The following is a 13,888-nucleotide window of genomic DNA, read 5'->3' on the forward strand; positions in this document are numbered from 1 at the left end:
AGAGTGTCATCACTGAGGGCAATTTCTTTGTTTCACTGTAAATCTGGTCAACCTTGTCTTCTTTCTAAAAATGTACAATCATCTTTATACAAAGTAATCTCTATGTCAAGATGGATGCTGACAGTGAATATTACGTTAAATGTAATATGATTGGAATAACATATGACATGAATGTCTTACTTTCCTCTTTTATACTCTATTTCAGCTTACATCTTAAAGCTTGCTTCAGTTATTCTCGTGGGTCTCTTCCCTGAAAAAGTCTGCTTAAGTCTGAAAGGTTACAGGCAAGTTATTTGGGTTGCCTATAGTTAAGAGAGATAATTTTCCATCACAAGTGAGTCTGACTGAATGAGGTCAGCATTTAAAATAAAAAAAAAATAAAAAAGAGGAAATGAAATTGCAAGGCTGTGACCAAGGTCGAACTGGAATCCAAGACACATGCATTCCTCCCTAAGAGTTTCTCTATTACCACACCAACACTAGTCATATTTTCCCAATAACAACCCCTGCTGGAGCTCAGATGTGAGTTACATCAATTCAATAAAATAAATGAATAAACAGCACGCCATTTAAGAGGGGCACATTACACAGTTCGTGTCTGCACGTCCGCGCAGCACAGAAAATGAAAGCGCACGGAGCCCCCAGACAAAGTGCACATTCCCTCGCTGTACAAGGCATCAATACCTTGCATTAAAGGGGTTATCCGCGGGGATGATGTGAGTGCTGTCCCTCCCCACCAGCATCTTCACCCTGTCGTAGAATGACCTCACTTTCTGAGAAGGTGACTGGCTCTGCTGGATGATCTGCAGAGGGTCACGTGACCCACGGCACAGTGGGTTGGACTGGCAGGGGCTTTGTATGCAGCAGTCTGGGTCCATGCAATCAATGAGACCATCTGGGAAGGCAAAGTACAGGCATACATCATACATGGGGAAGGCAGCTCAGGTCAGGTTTGTCATGCTCCAGGATAGTCTGCAAGCCACTTTTGTTATAAAGATAATTTATTAATTTCCTTGACTTTTACGTCAGTTTTCTCCGAGGCAATAATAAAGTTGGTCTCTATGTCTAAATTCAGTAGTAGGACTGGGCACACCATCGTAGTGTTCAGGGCCGTGGGGAGGCTTTTGAATGGCACCTGGTGTAAATGGTTGTCTGACAAGTTAAACAATTAATACGTGTGATGAATGAAGCGAGTCATTCGGTGATCTCTTTTGTTTTCTCTGTGTCCTCTAAATAGCATTTCCATGCAGTAGGTTAATTACTGATAGTACAAAAATAAAAAAGGGAGCAACTTTCTAATCCACTGGAATGTACAAGACAAAGAACCTGACATAAAACTGCCTGGCCTACTCCCCTGGTGTGACAGAGGGATGCACAAGGGCAGTGTACTCTGAAACTGTAACAGCTTGTGGAAAAAATATAGGATACTACCAGATCGTTTGTAGAGAGAAGATTAAATACCATATGACTCAAAGAAAAAACGTAAAATGTTGTATAAGATATTTTTGTAACTACTTACAGGAATTGTCACTTCTTGTTAAACATACAAGCACTAGTAACATCCTGGGAATACTAAACATTCACCATTGATTGACTGTTGCTTAAAAGAGTAAACTAAATGACACAGAAAGGTTTTGACTTTTTAGTGTTAGTCTTCTGTAAGGTCACGATACAACAATATAATCAAGTCTGTCAGTGTGCTTCCTTTCCAAAGCATTTTTTTTCAAGCAGCATAACGGTCTGTGACAGAAAAAATAAGGAATTTTGAATATGGGATTGCCGTGGAAATATTAATATTAAGTCGTCCTGGCCAAAGTTATTTTACGGTTTTGGAACAACCAAATAAATGCTGCAGTTCACATTTTACATGACGTAGGAAATAAGGTCACTGAGCATTAATAGGATTGCACATGTGAAGAACCTTGTGAGTATTATGTCAAACTTAGAGTAAGTAACAAACTTAAAAGTCAGAGAGTTTGATACCAATCACATTGCAAGAAACCTGAGCGGAGAGAACTGAATCGGGGGAAATCTCTCCGGCAATGTGAAACTTTCTTTTACATCCACTGGAGTCATCTCTGTAGCTGTATAATTCTCAAAACACTGCATACAATCCCACTTTTCATCCATGAGATCTGTTGGTGGGCAGTTTGTGATTGATGATCAATAAAACAAAAACAGCAACAAATAAATAAATAAGTAGATATATTCCTTTAACCTCACAACTGCTCAATACAAATGTATAAACCTCCTACCATCTCCTAGGTGATTGTCTTAGTTAGTATTCTTTAGATCACCTGGGACTGGGAGAGCCTAAAACACATATTAACTGCTGTTGCATGGACCCACAAGCAATTTATCACTCAAGCTCTATCACAGACACATACACAAGTGAACTTTAGACCAGCCCATTTTATTTCCACCGCCCCCCAACCCTGCCAACACCCCATTCCCCCCAGTCGCTGGATTCTCTTGGGGGTTGTCAGTCACAAGAATCAAATCTATTTGTCAGCAAGACCACTGGATTCACACCAGCAAGTGTAATTATCCTGTCACTGCAATCTATCTTCTCTCTCATTGCACAGGATCTGAGTGAAAAGGAGAGTATCTGAAATATAATACTTCGCAAAGCACTCCAGATAGTGCTTTGGCATTTTTTTTTTCTTTTTTTTTTTTTTTTATAAAACAATATGTCAGAGAGTTTACAGAGAACATACAGCAACTTTTGAAAATGTAATCTTTGACACCTGACACTGCTTTAAAAGGTTAACTAACTTGTTTTAAAATTAAAATAGTTTTCTGTCAGAGCATGCAGAAACTCTAGCCATTAAATTTACAATTTTAAAGGCCTTGATCTTGCTTTTAGGACAAAAGTTCTAAGTACTTGATGAATATATATTAGTTATTAACAATATATTGTTGAAAACAATTGCAAAATAAATAGCACTTTTCCAAATATATTCGTAAATCACGTACTTAACCCAAATACTATATCAGGTTTTAAATGATCATCAGAAAACTGACATTCCAAGACTTTAAATTACAACATGACTGAAATAATTTCATAATTTAACAGCAGTTATCGAAAAACGAAAAAATGTTAATAATCTGATATGGGAATATATTTAGCCGGTTAATAGGAATAAAGCAAGTGATGAATTCTCTTTTCAGAAGTAATGGAATATTAAAGTGGTATATCTTATGATCACAGTGTATATCTCAGGTGGCCAAGCCTAGTCTTCAAGGATTGCAGGGTCTTTAAGGGTTTTAATTCCAGTGAATCTCTTCATTACCTAATTAAAGTCATTATGTGCTTAATTGGGCCAATTTAGCATTTCACTCAGTTCCTAAACTGGAAATTATTTAAAAGGCCTATAAAACCTACTGGACTGTAGCCTTCAGGAACCATGGTATTTACGATTAAATGCAAAGCATTTTCACTTGAATGCAAAATGCATTCAAAATCTACCAGGACTTCATATTGTTCAGTCTACCCTTATACTGTGCTACAAGAAGTGCAATAAGGCAATATTGGAGAGGGTCATACAGTGTCAGAGTGATCATTAAGTTTCACTCAACAGTCCAGGGATAGAGAAGGTACCAAAATGGTTGTACTTGGAGTTTTGATTCTCTAAGGGTCAGTATAAAAGAGAAGTAAGATTTAGTTTATTAGTCTCCAAAACTTAATGTTTTCTGCACACCAAACACTTAGGAGGTGCTGACTTTCAATTATAACATTGTAATCTGCAGAACAGCAGAATAGAAAGTCACACTGTTCTCAGTGACTTTATTTAAACATGAAGAACGTTTTAGTAATTTGTTTTGCTGCCAATAGGATTAATTGTGCCAGACGCACAAAAATACTGTTTGTATTGTTTTATATTTTCCTGAATTTATGTCATACTTTTGAAGATGGGGTTTTCCTTTCTTTAACATATATATTTTTAACCACTCTCTAAGTATAAAAGCATCAGCCTCTCTCATCCTCTGACTTCAATTCTGCTGAATTATTTGGCGGTTTTGCAAAGCGAACTAATATTCCTAAGGGACCAGGATGAGAACAAAAAACTGATTAACTCATGGTACAAGGAGTCTTCATATCTACGTTTTCATGCTTGGACAATATACTATGTAGTGAGTGCACAATCCAGTTATTTTATTAAACATAAAAATAAAACAATCACTGGAAATCACATTTACTAGTGTAGCGGCAAATATGTGAAAATGTATCACTTCTGTTATTTTTATTTTTTTGCAAACTATAAGACACATCTCTCTTATAAGAAACAACCATTTATCTAGGATCTAGGTAATCTAAGTGAGATAGCAAAATATTCAGTGCTTCAGACGATGCTAATCTAGATTGCCTTCTATACACTGTTGACGTGACATGGTTAGTTAATTTGGCAGTGAGACGACTGCAGGATCTAAATGGGGGGAGCATCACAGGATATAGTATGGCGGACGTGAGATATAATGGTCACAGAATGTCAATCACTAGCCAAGACATCTCTGAAGAAGTCCCTGCTCTCAGAGAGAAGCTTTTTGAATGAGATCCCTTCACCTCAAAGGCTAGAGCAGCATCACAACAAATCTGCCTGCAAGACATCTGGAGGCAGATCTGTTGCAATGAGGCTGCAGACTTTGAGGTGAAAAACACAGCCAAGCTGGAGGCCAAGAGAGAGAAAAGTAAGATCAAAGCAGTATCAACTACCACCTTCTGGCCATGACAAATGTACACACTCGTACCTGTTCACCACAGACAGATCTGATGGAAAGTACATCATGAACCAAAACGAAAAAGAAACAGCTATACATCACACTAAAGAATCTGTTGTTGTCTTATGTGTTATAATAATTGTTATTTAGGGCATTGGTCCCTTGTTTGTAAGGCACAAACAAATATCCAAAGATCCCAATATCTGTCTCTATTTCAAAAGAAATACTGACGCAATACAGAGCTGTATCTTACTGCTGTTAAGGAGTTCCGGTTATTAATGGTAGAATTGTAAAAGTCGCATGAAAGTCAAAAGGGAAATCATATCAAATTCTGTGGTCTCTTATCATTCACATAAATTCATAGACCTAAGCATAAATCCCATATGATGAACTGTGTAATACTTACTGATCGAAAAGTGACTGACATTAGAAAGCTGAAACTACTATTTTTATGTGCTCTAAATCTTTACTTCTTATGCCTATTTTTTGTCTGAAATATGGAGATCAGACTTCAATTGAGGGAACACATGTATAAAAAATAAATGAGAAAGAACGAGAGAAAGAGAAAAAAACAACTCAACAGTATAAATGTATGGCTCCGACATCCAAAGGAGTTTTGAAAGAGGTCATTCAGTATAAGGTTAGACTCTTATTACACCCACAAATTCTCATGCTGAGAAGCCCAAGAGCAATGTCATTCTAGCGTCAGTCTGTAGGATATTGTTGGTATCCATCTTTCAAAATGTACTAACATATTTCTAGGCTTCGAGAAAATGTACTGCTTTACATCTGTGACTCAAAAGAAAAAAGCTGCCTATTGTCAATCAATCCTTTACAGGCAAATAGGCAAATAATATGGGTTTGGGATAATTTCTTTCCAACACTAAGTAAACAAACTAAAACAAAATCCCTTTACGAATGATTTAATAAACAGATAAACATATTAATTTTCCTGCCTGAATTAATGAATTTACTCTTGCTGTGTGTGTGTGTCCCTTTGTAATCTTAAAACAATCAACCAGGTGCCTGTTCTGTATGACAGCTGGGGATTGTTAATATTGGATGGTGTTCAAAAAGTTTCTGAAGGGAAGATTTGCACAAAAGAAAAAATAGTTCTGACCAAATCCACCTTCTAATAATAATAATTTAAAAATACATACATACATATATGATTATTTATACTTTTTGATCAAAAGACATCCCAGAGGATGTATGCAGTACAATGTGAAATTTGAGGAGACTTTATTTCTTGCTTCCTTTAATCAAAGCTAGTTTCTGTGTCTTTTTGGAAATATAAATGATTCTGTCAATTGCATGATTGGATTAACATTGTGGGCCACTCCAGTCTGTGGATATCTGCCAGAGTGGCATAGCTTTGCTAACAACAGCAAGGACACAAGTCTAGGAGACAAAATCCTGATGGTGCCTTCTGGCAGTGTGCTTAGTCACAGCAAGTGCCATTGTCCCTCAAACATGAACACTTGACTTTGTGTTATAGCTCAAAAACAGTGGGGAAACACAAAAGACCTCTCTTCTGGCAATACTCCTTTAAAAACTCGTTTAGACCTTTGCTCAATGCACTCAAAAGAGATAAACAACCAACCATACAAAAAAACTATTTAGTTTAACAGATTTGGCACCAAGGAGAACAAACATAAGATGTCAGAACCTTACAAAAGAGTTAGAAAACAATCAATTAACCAATTGCAACTCACTGAGAACAAAGTATTATTTATAGACAATGACCTGGCCAAGACAGGGAAGAAAATGTAGCCTTGATTTGAGTGTTAATCACAGCTGGAGAGATGTGGCCAGAGCATGGCTTGTACTGGGTTTTATAACACAAGTGGGTAATAAAAAAAAAAGAGGGAAATGCATCTCAAAGACTCTTCATAACTTCCAGTGCCTGGATTTCAGCTTCATGAGGCCGCTTTTCTGCTGATTGTGTTGTGGCAGATTCAGTGAAAAATCCCATTCTCAAAAGTGTTCAATCAACAAACTCAGAGCAGCCTGTAATCAGCAGTCCTGATGTGACTCCCACGACTATATGGACCAAAGGATGTCACCTTGAGAAATAGACACAGTTCAGAGCAGTAATTGCAGCAGGTTTGTGTTGCTTATCGTTTGAATTTGACAGTGTTGTGACATTCTGTTATGATTATTACACACTGCAAAGCATACTTTCCTCCAGCAGCTGAAAAGCGTAACGTGGAATTAATATTCATATATCATAAAGTACTTCCCTGAGTCCAAATCAAATTGAGCCAAATTTCAGGCCCATGTGTTACAGACACAGCCAAAAGGCAATACTGTGTCTGCCAGGCCACACGGTGGATTCAAACTTAAAACTTGACATCACAGAATTTGAGAACAAACGCCCGCCATGGTTCCAAGTGGAAATTTCAGATCTCCATTGTCCATTGTGCTGAAACCCCCCCAGCATGGAGATCAATTTAGGACAGATAACGTGGGAGAACATGAAGCTGTTATTTTGGTGTCCAAGAAACTTGCTGCTCTATACATTTAGTTTTTGGCAGATTTGGTTGGATGAAATACTATACTTTACTGCTCATCAGTTGTTTCCAATTCTACCGAAGAAACACTAGAATTATATCAGATGAACTCAAATTAAAGCGGAGACACTGAGGATGCACTGAAAACTAGGATGCTTTTTGTCCAAGTTAAGGAGATTTTATACTGATGTATACCCAAGATCTGACTACAAATACTACAGTTGAAACTATTCAAACCATGGCTGCTGTGGATTTAGCACTTGACAATATGTCTGTAACTCTACTTGAAATCTAGTCTGAACCACATACACTACAAATTTCATGTTAAATGCTTCTGTGAATGCTGAATGAAAGTACAGCAGGTAGGTTTGTCCTTGCCTTCACGGCTTATAAGTTGTATAGGCTATACATTGTAAAATATCTGCAAATGAGGTGACTGAGAAAATTATTGAACATGTTCCTCATGGTGGACAGCTATCATAGATAGGCCAAAATATTTAATATTAGATTTAGTGTGCTCAAAACTCCTGCTTCTGAAACCTCCCACTACCACTACTTGAGTTTCCCAAGGTGTTCTGCTGCTGATGAAAAGCAAGGGAAGATCTTGGCAGCGTCCAAAGAACAGAGCAACTGCACTATAACACACCAAATCTTCCTGAGGGCTCTGTTACACAGCCGGGCCTTGTTATTTTTCATTTTAGTAAACAATATCCCATCGAGGTACAAGTCATCTTGACCTCTGAATCAGAATGTCCTCCTTTTTCTCAATCGTGAGGCTGAGGCATTAAAACACATACGTGCTTTTCAAGATCAAAATTCAATAAAATCATAAAAATAAGTGATAAATCAGCTAAAAGCCTAATGAACATTTTTCCCTTCCTAGCAAATTAAATTATGATCACACCACCCAACGCTTACAGTTCTTAAGGGCATAAGGAGTTTGATGTGTGTTTCTCACCTCCCTCATTATCCTTGTTATCTGCACAAGAGGTTTCCATAGCAACGTTGCATCCAGACCCTCTCCAGCCTGTCTGACAGACACAATGCCAGCTGTTCTGACCAAGGGTACATTTCCCATTGCCATTGCAGAGATTAGGGCAGCCATCTGGTAAGGAGGGAAAAAAGACAGAGACAGAGAGAAAAAGAAAGAGAGAGAGAGAAAGTTTCTTACAAAACTGACGACTACACAAGTTCACAACCTATAGAAGTGTTCACTTGGCATCTGCCAATATTGTAGTCAATTGGTAACAGGAAACACGACATTAGTTCATTAGTGCTGAGACTAGCTGATCTAATAACACGCAAGATGTGCATGCATTACAAAACGGCTACTACTAATGTCTAGGCAACAGAAACACATTCTGGAGTTCTAAAGCAATGTTAATCCAAACATGCCCTACATACAAAGATGACAAACTATGGTAGAGGCAGTGCATTGTAAATAGATTGATTGAATATAATGACATTTTAGACACTTTTCCAAGCACAGAATATTTTATAAGACTATATAAATGGGTTGAATGGTCCTTTTTCATATGCTAACAGTAACATTCTCCCAATTGAAAATCTCATTGCAGCACGCGGATTCTGAGGATGTGAGCATCGGGCATTTAAGCCCTGAAAAATGAAAGCGAGTTAGTGACAGATTTTGCTTTTTTTTTTTTTTTATGCAGAGTACAGTTGGATGATTGTCTTTCATTTTTTAAATGGAAATACAGAGTAATTGTCACAATTGTCACAATTGAAACAATCATGAAGGATTAAATTGCTATTGTGTATAATTTTAAAGATGATTTGAAGTAATGTCAGATAAGTAATTAGTTAATCTTTTACGCAAAGCATTTAACATTTTGTCACCATTTTATCTGTATATATTATTATTATTATTATTATTATTATTAATAATAATAATAATAATAATAATAATAATTATTATTATAATAAATTACAGTGAATTACAACTTCAGAGCAAATGAACAAACTACTCCTTCAGATGAAAAAGAATATATGTGCATTCTGAGTAGTTTTTACATATTTAATAATTTTACATTTTAATTCTGACAATGTCCCAAGCTCTGTTATAATATGAAATATTATTGAATCAAACATGAGTGCTGGAAGGTTTAATGGAATTTAAAGATGTTGTCAAAAGACTTAGTTTCAAAAGACAGAATATGTGAAAATGAAATGCAATGCACATGTATGTCTAGAGTATTCAAATGTTCCTTCTGGAATATGACAAAATGATTGCAGTCTCAGTAGCTGAAACTACATTGTATGTGGTTAAACCATTATTTACAAGTATTCAGTCTTCACTTCAATATGAAGAGAAAGAAAATTCTTCTCTACGTACACAAATATAAACCAAACTAGTGAACAGAAAATGTCAATTTTTATTCCTAACTCAAAGTATATTAACCAAAACATTTTATAAATAAATCCTTTAGCTCTGATGCAGACACCTCTACTTTCACTATGACTGCAACACACAGAACAAGAAGGGGATTTATTAGAGGTAATAATATTTGAATTAATCCAATCTCAATTGTCTAGGGACTTTGGAATCTCACATTAAAAGGTAACTCTACATTGATTTTTTCGTATATTGAACTAAGAAGAAAAAAGCAGTTAGCAATGATTGCCTTTTAAATGGAGTTGCCATTTTAGGCAGTCAAATCCTTATGAACCATTTGGACAGCAAAATCTATACTGAGCATTGATCCCTCTCTCTGGTTAGTGCTGCATAAGCCTATTGTTTAATGTTAAAGGCAAGTCGATTTCTTGATACTAACTAGAATAAAGTGGGATTTCAGAAACTATTAAATCAACTCTCCCAAGTAATGTTGTTTGACTCTAAAGTAATCCATGTTAAAAAGAAGATTAAATTCCCTAGGGTTATGGGTCAGTAACCTGAAAAGCCAGCATTGTAAGTGTGCAGCACTGACTGAAGGACTGTGTTTCCTGAAAAAAGTGAGAGGAAAAATGAATCAGAACAGTTTTTTCCCAATTTTTCATCTTGAAAAAGCATACTACGGAACTAAGGTTTCATACCTTAACTGCATAAAAGAAAAAAAACGCATAATATATTCAAATTACACGTTACAGAAACATCACCTCAGCAAAACACACAAGTGAATTTAATATAAAGTTGTATATAGATCTTCAACAATGTTTTAAAATAAGCAATATATTCAGTGACATTGTGTGATTCAATTATTTATAGAAAGAATAGTCACATTTAAATATACCTATACCCAACTTTCTGAACAAATAGTTCCTGTGACTGGAAAGCCTTGCCATTTTTCAAAAGTCATTTCACTCACTATTTTTCCTTGACAATATATTAATTATATTATAAATCTTCTGCACAATCTTCTATAAAATTAAAGCATTTTTTAAAATCTCACTCTCCACATACATTTCCATTAACTAGCAAGTACGAAGACACTTTTAATTACCCAGATTCCATCACAGAATAAACTAAAACGATTTCATAATCAAGTGTACGCTGAGTGTGTTAATCCTAAATAATTCACACAATGACAATATTGAAATGCAATAAGCGTAAGACCATTAAAGCAGAGCCCTGGTAAACATTATTCAGAAGGTGGCAAGATGCTAGCATGATCTATTTCAATATGTTTAACACAAAGCAATCTTTTGTAAGTTGTGCTTAATTATAATTGCCAATTGTGTCGTAGCTAGGAACACAAATGAGTGTGACAACAAAATCCAAATGGATTCATGACTATCTGTCTTCTCTCCCAAAATGAAATTCTAGTGAGTGCTTGTTCCAACAGGGGTGTGTTAACCCTTTCTATTCAAGGCTTCCATTAAGATTTCAAAACGTGCAGTAGCATGCTGGTGTGAGCACTGATTGAAAGGATGGGGGCTGCTCCAGGAATCAAACCAAAGATGCAGGTGGAAAAACAGCAAGGAGCTGAAATCATATGGCAGCCTGTTTTTAGGTTTGCTTTCATCAACATACTGCTTTATGTGTAATGCTTCAAATTCAATTGGAAAGTAAACTATATCTGTTCTAAAGATTGATTGGTAGTTTAAGACCAGCAGGACTGGTCTCTTTTATGGATATGCAAGTATACAGAATTATATACAGAAATATATTTTCATTTGGTAACCAATCTAAGGTTAAATTATGTTTTCACATAATGTCCTTAAAAATAAACATTACAAGAATATTTGCATACATTAAATATGTAGTTTAAAACAAGCAGATAATGCTGTGCTATGAAATGTAATAAACAACTTTCTGAAACCATAGTCCTATTAGATGCTTTACAGGAAGGACACATGATTTGCAATTAAGGACTATTTTTGGCTTTCATTACCAAATGTTGGTAAATGTTCAGTCAACAATTATTTCAGTGATCACTGGGGCACACACAGATATCAGTGGCTTTCCAAAAATGTGTCCAAAATGTCCCAAATGAAGCGGTGTCATTATCTCATTACAATAAATATTTTGCAAAAAAAAAAAAAAAAGAAACGCTGCTTTTTGTAGATTTGTGCAATCTAGACGTAAACCTCCAGGCAAGTGCAGAGATAAAGCAAGTCATTGAGGCCAATTCATTTGTATTCCTCCTGCAGGCATTGTAATAAAATGTGTCAGCGACTGTTGCTGCATTTCAAACAGTGCCAGACAACATCCACAAGTAGAGCTAATGATTGCAAGGGAAAGACACACGAACAAAGGCAGGCATTGACAAACACAAGCAGAAGACACTGTAATTAGCAGTCCTACCATTTCTAGCAACTAATCTTTACTTAATAGAGGTTGCCTTATTTTAAGGTTAAGTACTTTGCCAAAATGTTGAAAAAAGGATCCACACTTATCTTATTTATTATTATTTTTTCCTGCAGCTGTGACATTTGCATTCACACATTAAAACAATATTAAAGGGAGAGGGGGGAAAGGTATTATATGAATAATCAAATCATTTTCATGCTGAAACCTTTTCACTTTTAGCCAGAAACAACTCTTTGCTGAAAAGTCTGGTTACCGCTCTGGGCTGTTTTAAATGCTGTTTAACCCCTACTTACATGTCCTTTCCTCAAAAACAAACAGTTGACAAACAGTCTGCTATCGTTATTCAGCTGCTGTAAAGTGACTATCAATATGGTGTGTCTTTCTTTTCGGACTCGCAGCTCCTCCCAATACTAATTTGGAAAGCATTGGTTAAATCACTGCCTTAAGCACTGAGGGAACTACATCTATTTCAATCTTCTTGCTGCTGAAACAGATAATACAGTGTGTAGAAAAGGGAAAGCATGACTTTTCCTTTTCAATGTTTAAAAATAATTCACCACCCCCCTTAACCAGTGCCTGAGATGGTTCTGTTTGTGTGTGTATTTACAATCCACACTTCTTAAATCCATATAAGTATGATGGACAGAAGAATAAATAAAAATGATTATCATTACTGAACTCATAAAGCAAAACCGCTGTGCTTTAAATCATAATAGTTAAGTGGGTTTTAATTCGTGAGAGTGAGAGTGAGAGACATGTTAAGAGCCTTAAATCTTTAAAAAAAAAATACAATTACATAAAACAAATTGGTCACCAGACTTTCCATTGACTGAGGACTTGGTGAGTTCTAAAGATATGCGTCTATTTATCTGAAGTACTGTCTATATTCTGCACAAGGTATTCTCATTCAAAAGCCTTTAACCTATTAACATGCAATGCCCACCTGTCCCTGAGTCTTCATACCACCAATTTATGTTTTGGACAAGGAGAACTAAGAAAGGGAAAGCAGATCACTGAACTGGCACCTTCTGTTAGGAGCACATTTCCACATAGATGTCTGCAAAATAAACCCAGGCTCTGTCCGTGCCCACCAGTGTATGCTGAGGTGCTCTGTACTCAGCCCAATTAGGCTCTAAAACGGGATATTGCATTCTAAACTTTCAGTTCCCAGCTGCCAATACTTCAGAACCATGGTCAGCAGCCAGCCCGACTAATAATGAACACTGCAGAGTAGCTACTAAAGGCAGAGACAGGATAAGTCTGCTGAAGTCAGTAATTGGCTGCCCTTTCCCTAGATGCCAATTCCTTAATGATACAAGACATTCCCATAAGAACTCGATACCTGCTTTTAATGTTTATCCCTGCATTAGCTTGGGAAAAGGAGGTGGCCTTAAAGTTGAGATCTAAGCCCTCATTTACATATGAATTATGTCTCCTAACAGCAGCCTCTCGACTCCCAGAGCTCTCCGTCAATCGTAACCTCTGACTGCCTCTTGGGACTACCGGGTAAAAACTGCTTACAGTCCTTCAAAGTGTCCACTGGCTGAACAGCAGCAGCGAGATGTTACACGCTGAAACCTTTTTTTTTTTTTTCCCCCAATAACAAAGATTGATGTTTTCCAAAGTGGTTGTTTACCTTCGAGTTCTTTGAGAGCTGTACCATAATGAATGTTTGGAATTATGAATCATTTCAAACACACACAAAAACAAGCAAAACAAAACATGCCCACTGTCAACACTTAATCTGAAGTGCACAAATGCAAAACACACATTTAAAAGCTATGGTTTCAACATAGTAAAAATGACTAAAGAATGTATATTTTTCCATCTTCTCATCAATCAAGTGGTATGCCGCAGATGGAAACAGAATGGAAAACATATCATGTGA

General features: G+C 36.4%; 1 protein-coding gene across 1 annotated transcript in view; it reads right to left on the bottom strand.

Moving 5' to 3' along the window:
* The window catches only part of LOC136763088 (teneurin-2), a 213,857-nt gene that overhangs the window by 28,161 nt on the left and 171,808 nt on the right, over positions 1-13,888 (bottom strand). The window contains exons 12-13 of the mRNA XM_066716811.1: positions 8,191-8,337; positions 685-895 (exon numbers count right to left, since the gene is read on the bottom strand). Coding sequence (XP_066572908.1) covers positions 685-895; positions 8,191-8,337 — 358 coding nt within the window. The remainder of the gene's footprint in view (positions 1-684; positions 896-8,190; positions 8,338-13,888) is intronic.

Source organism: Amia ocellicauda, chromosome 11 (assembly GCF_036373705.1).
Source record: "Amia ocellicauda isolate fAmiCal2 chromosome 11, fAmiCal2.hap1, whole genome shotgun sequence".
Classification (NCBI taxonomy): domain Eukaryota; kingdom Metazoa; phylum Chordata; class Actinopteri; order Amiiformes; family Amiidae; genus Amia; species Amia ocellicauda.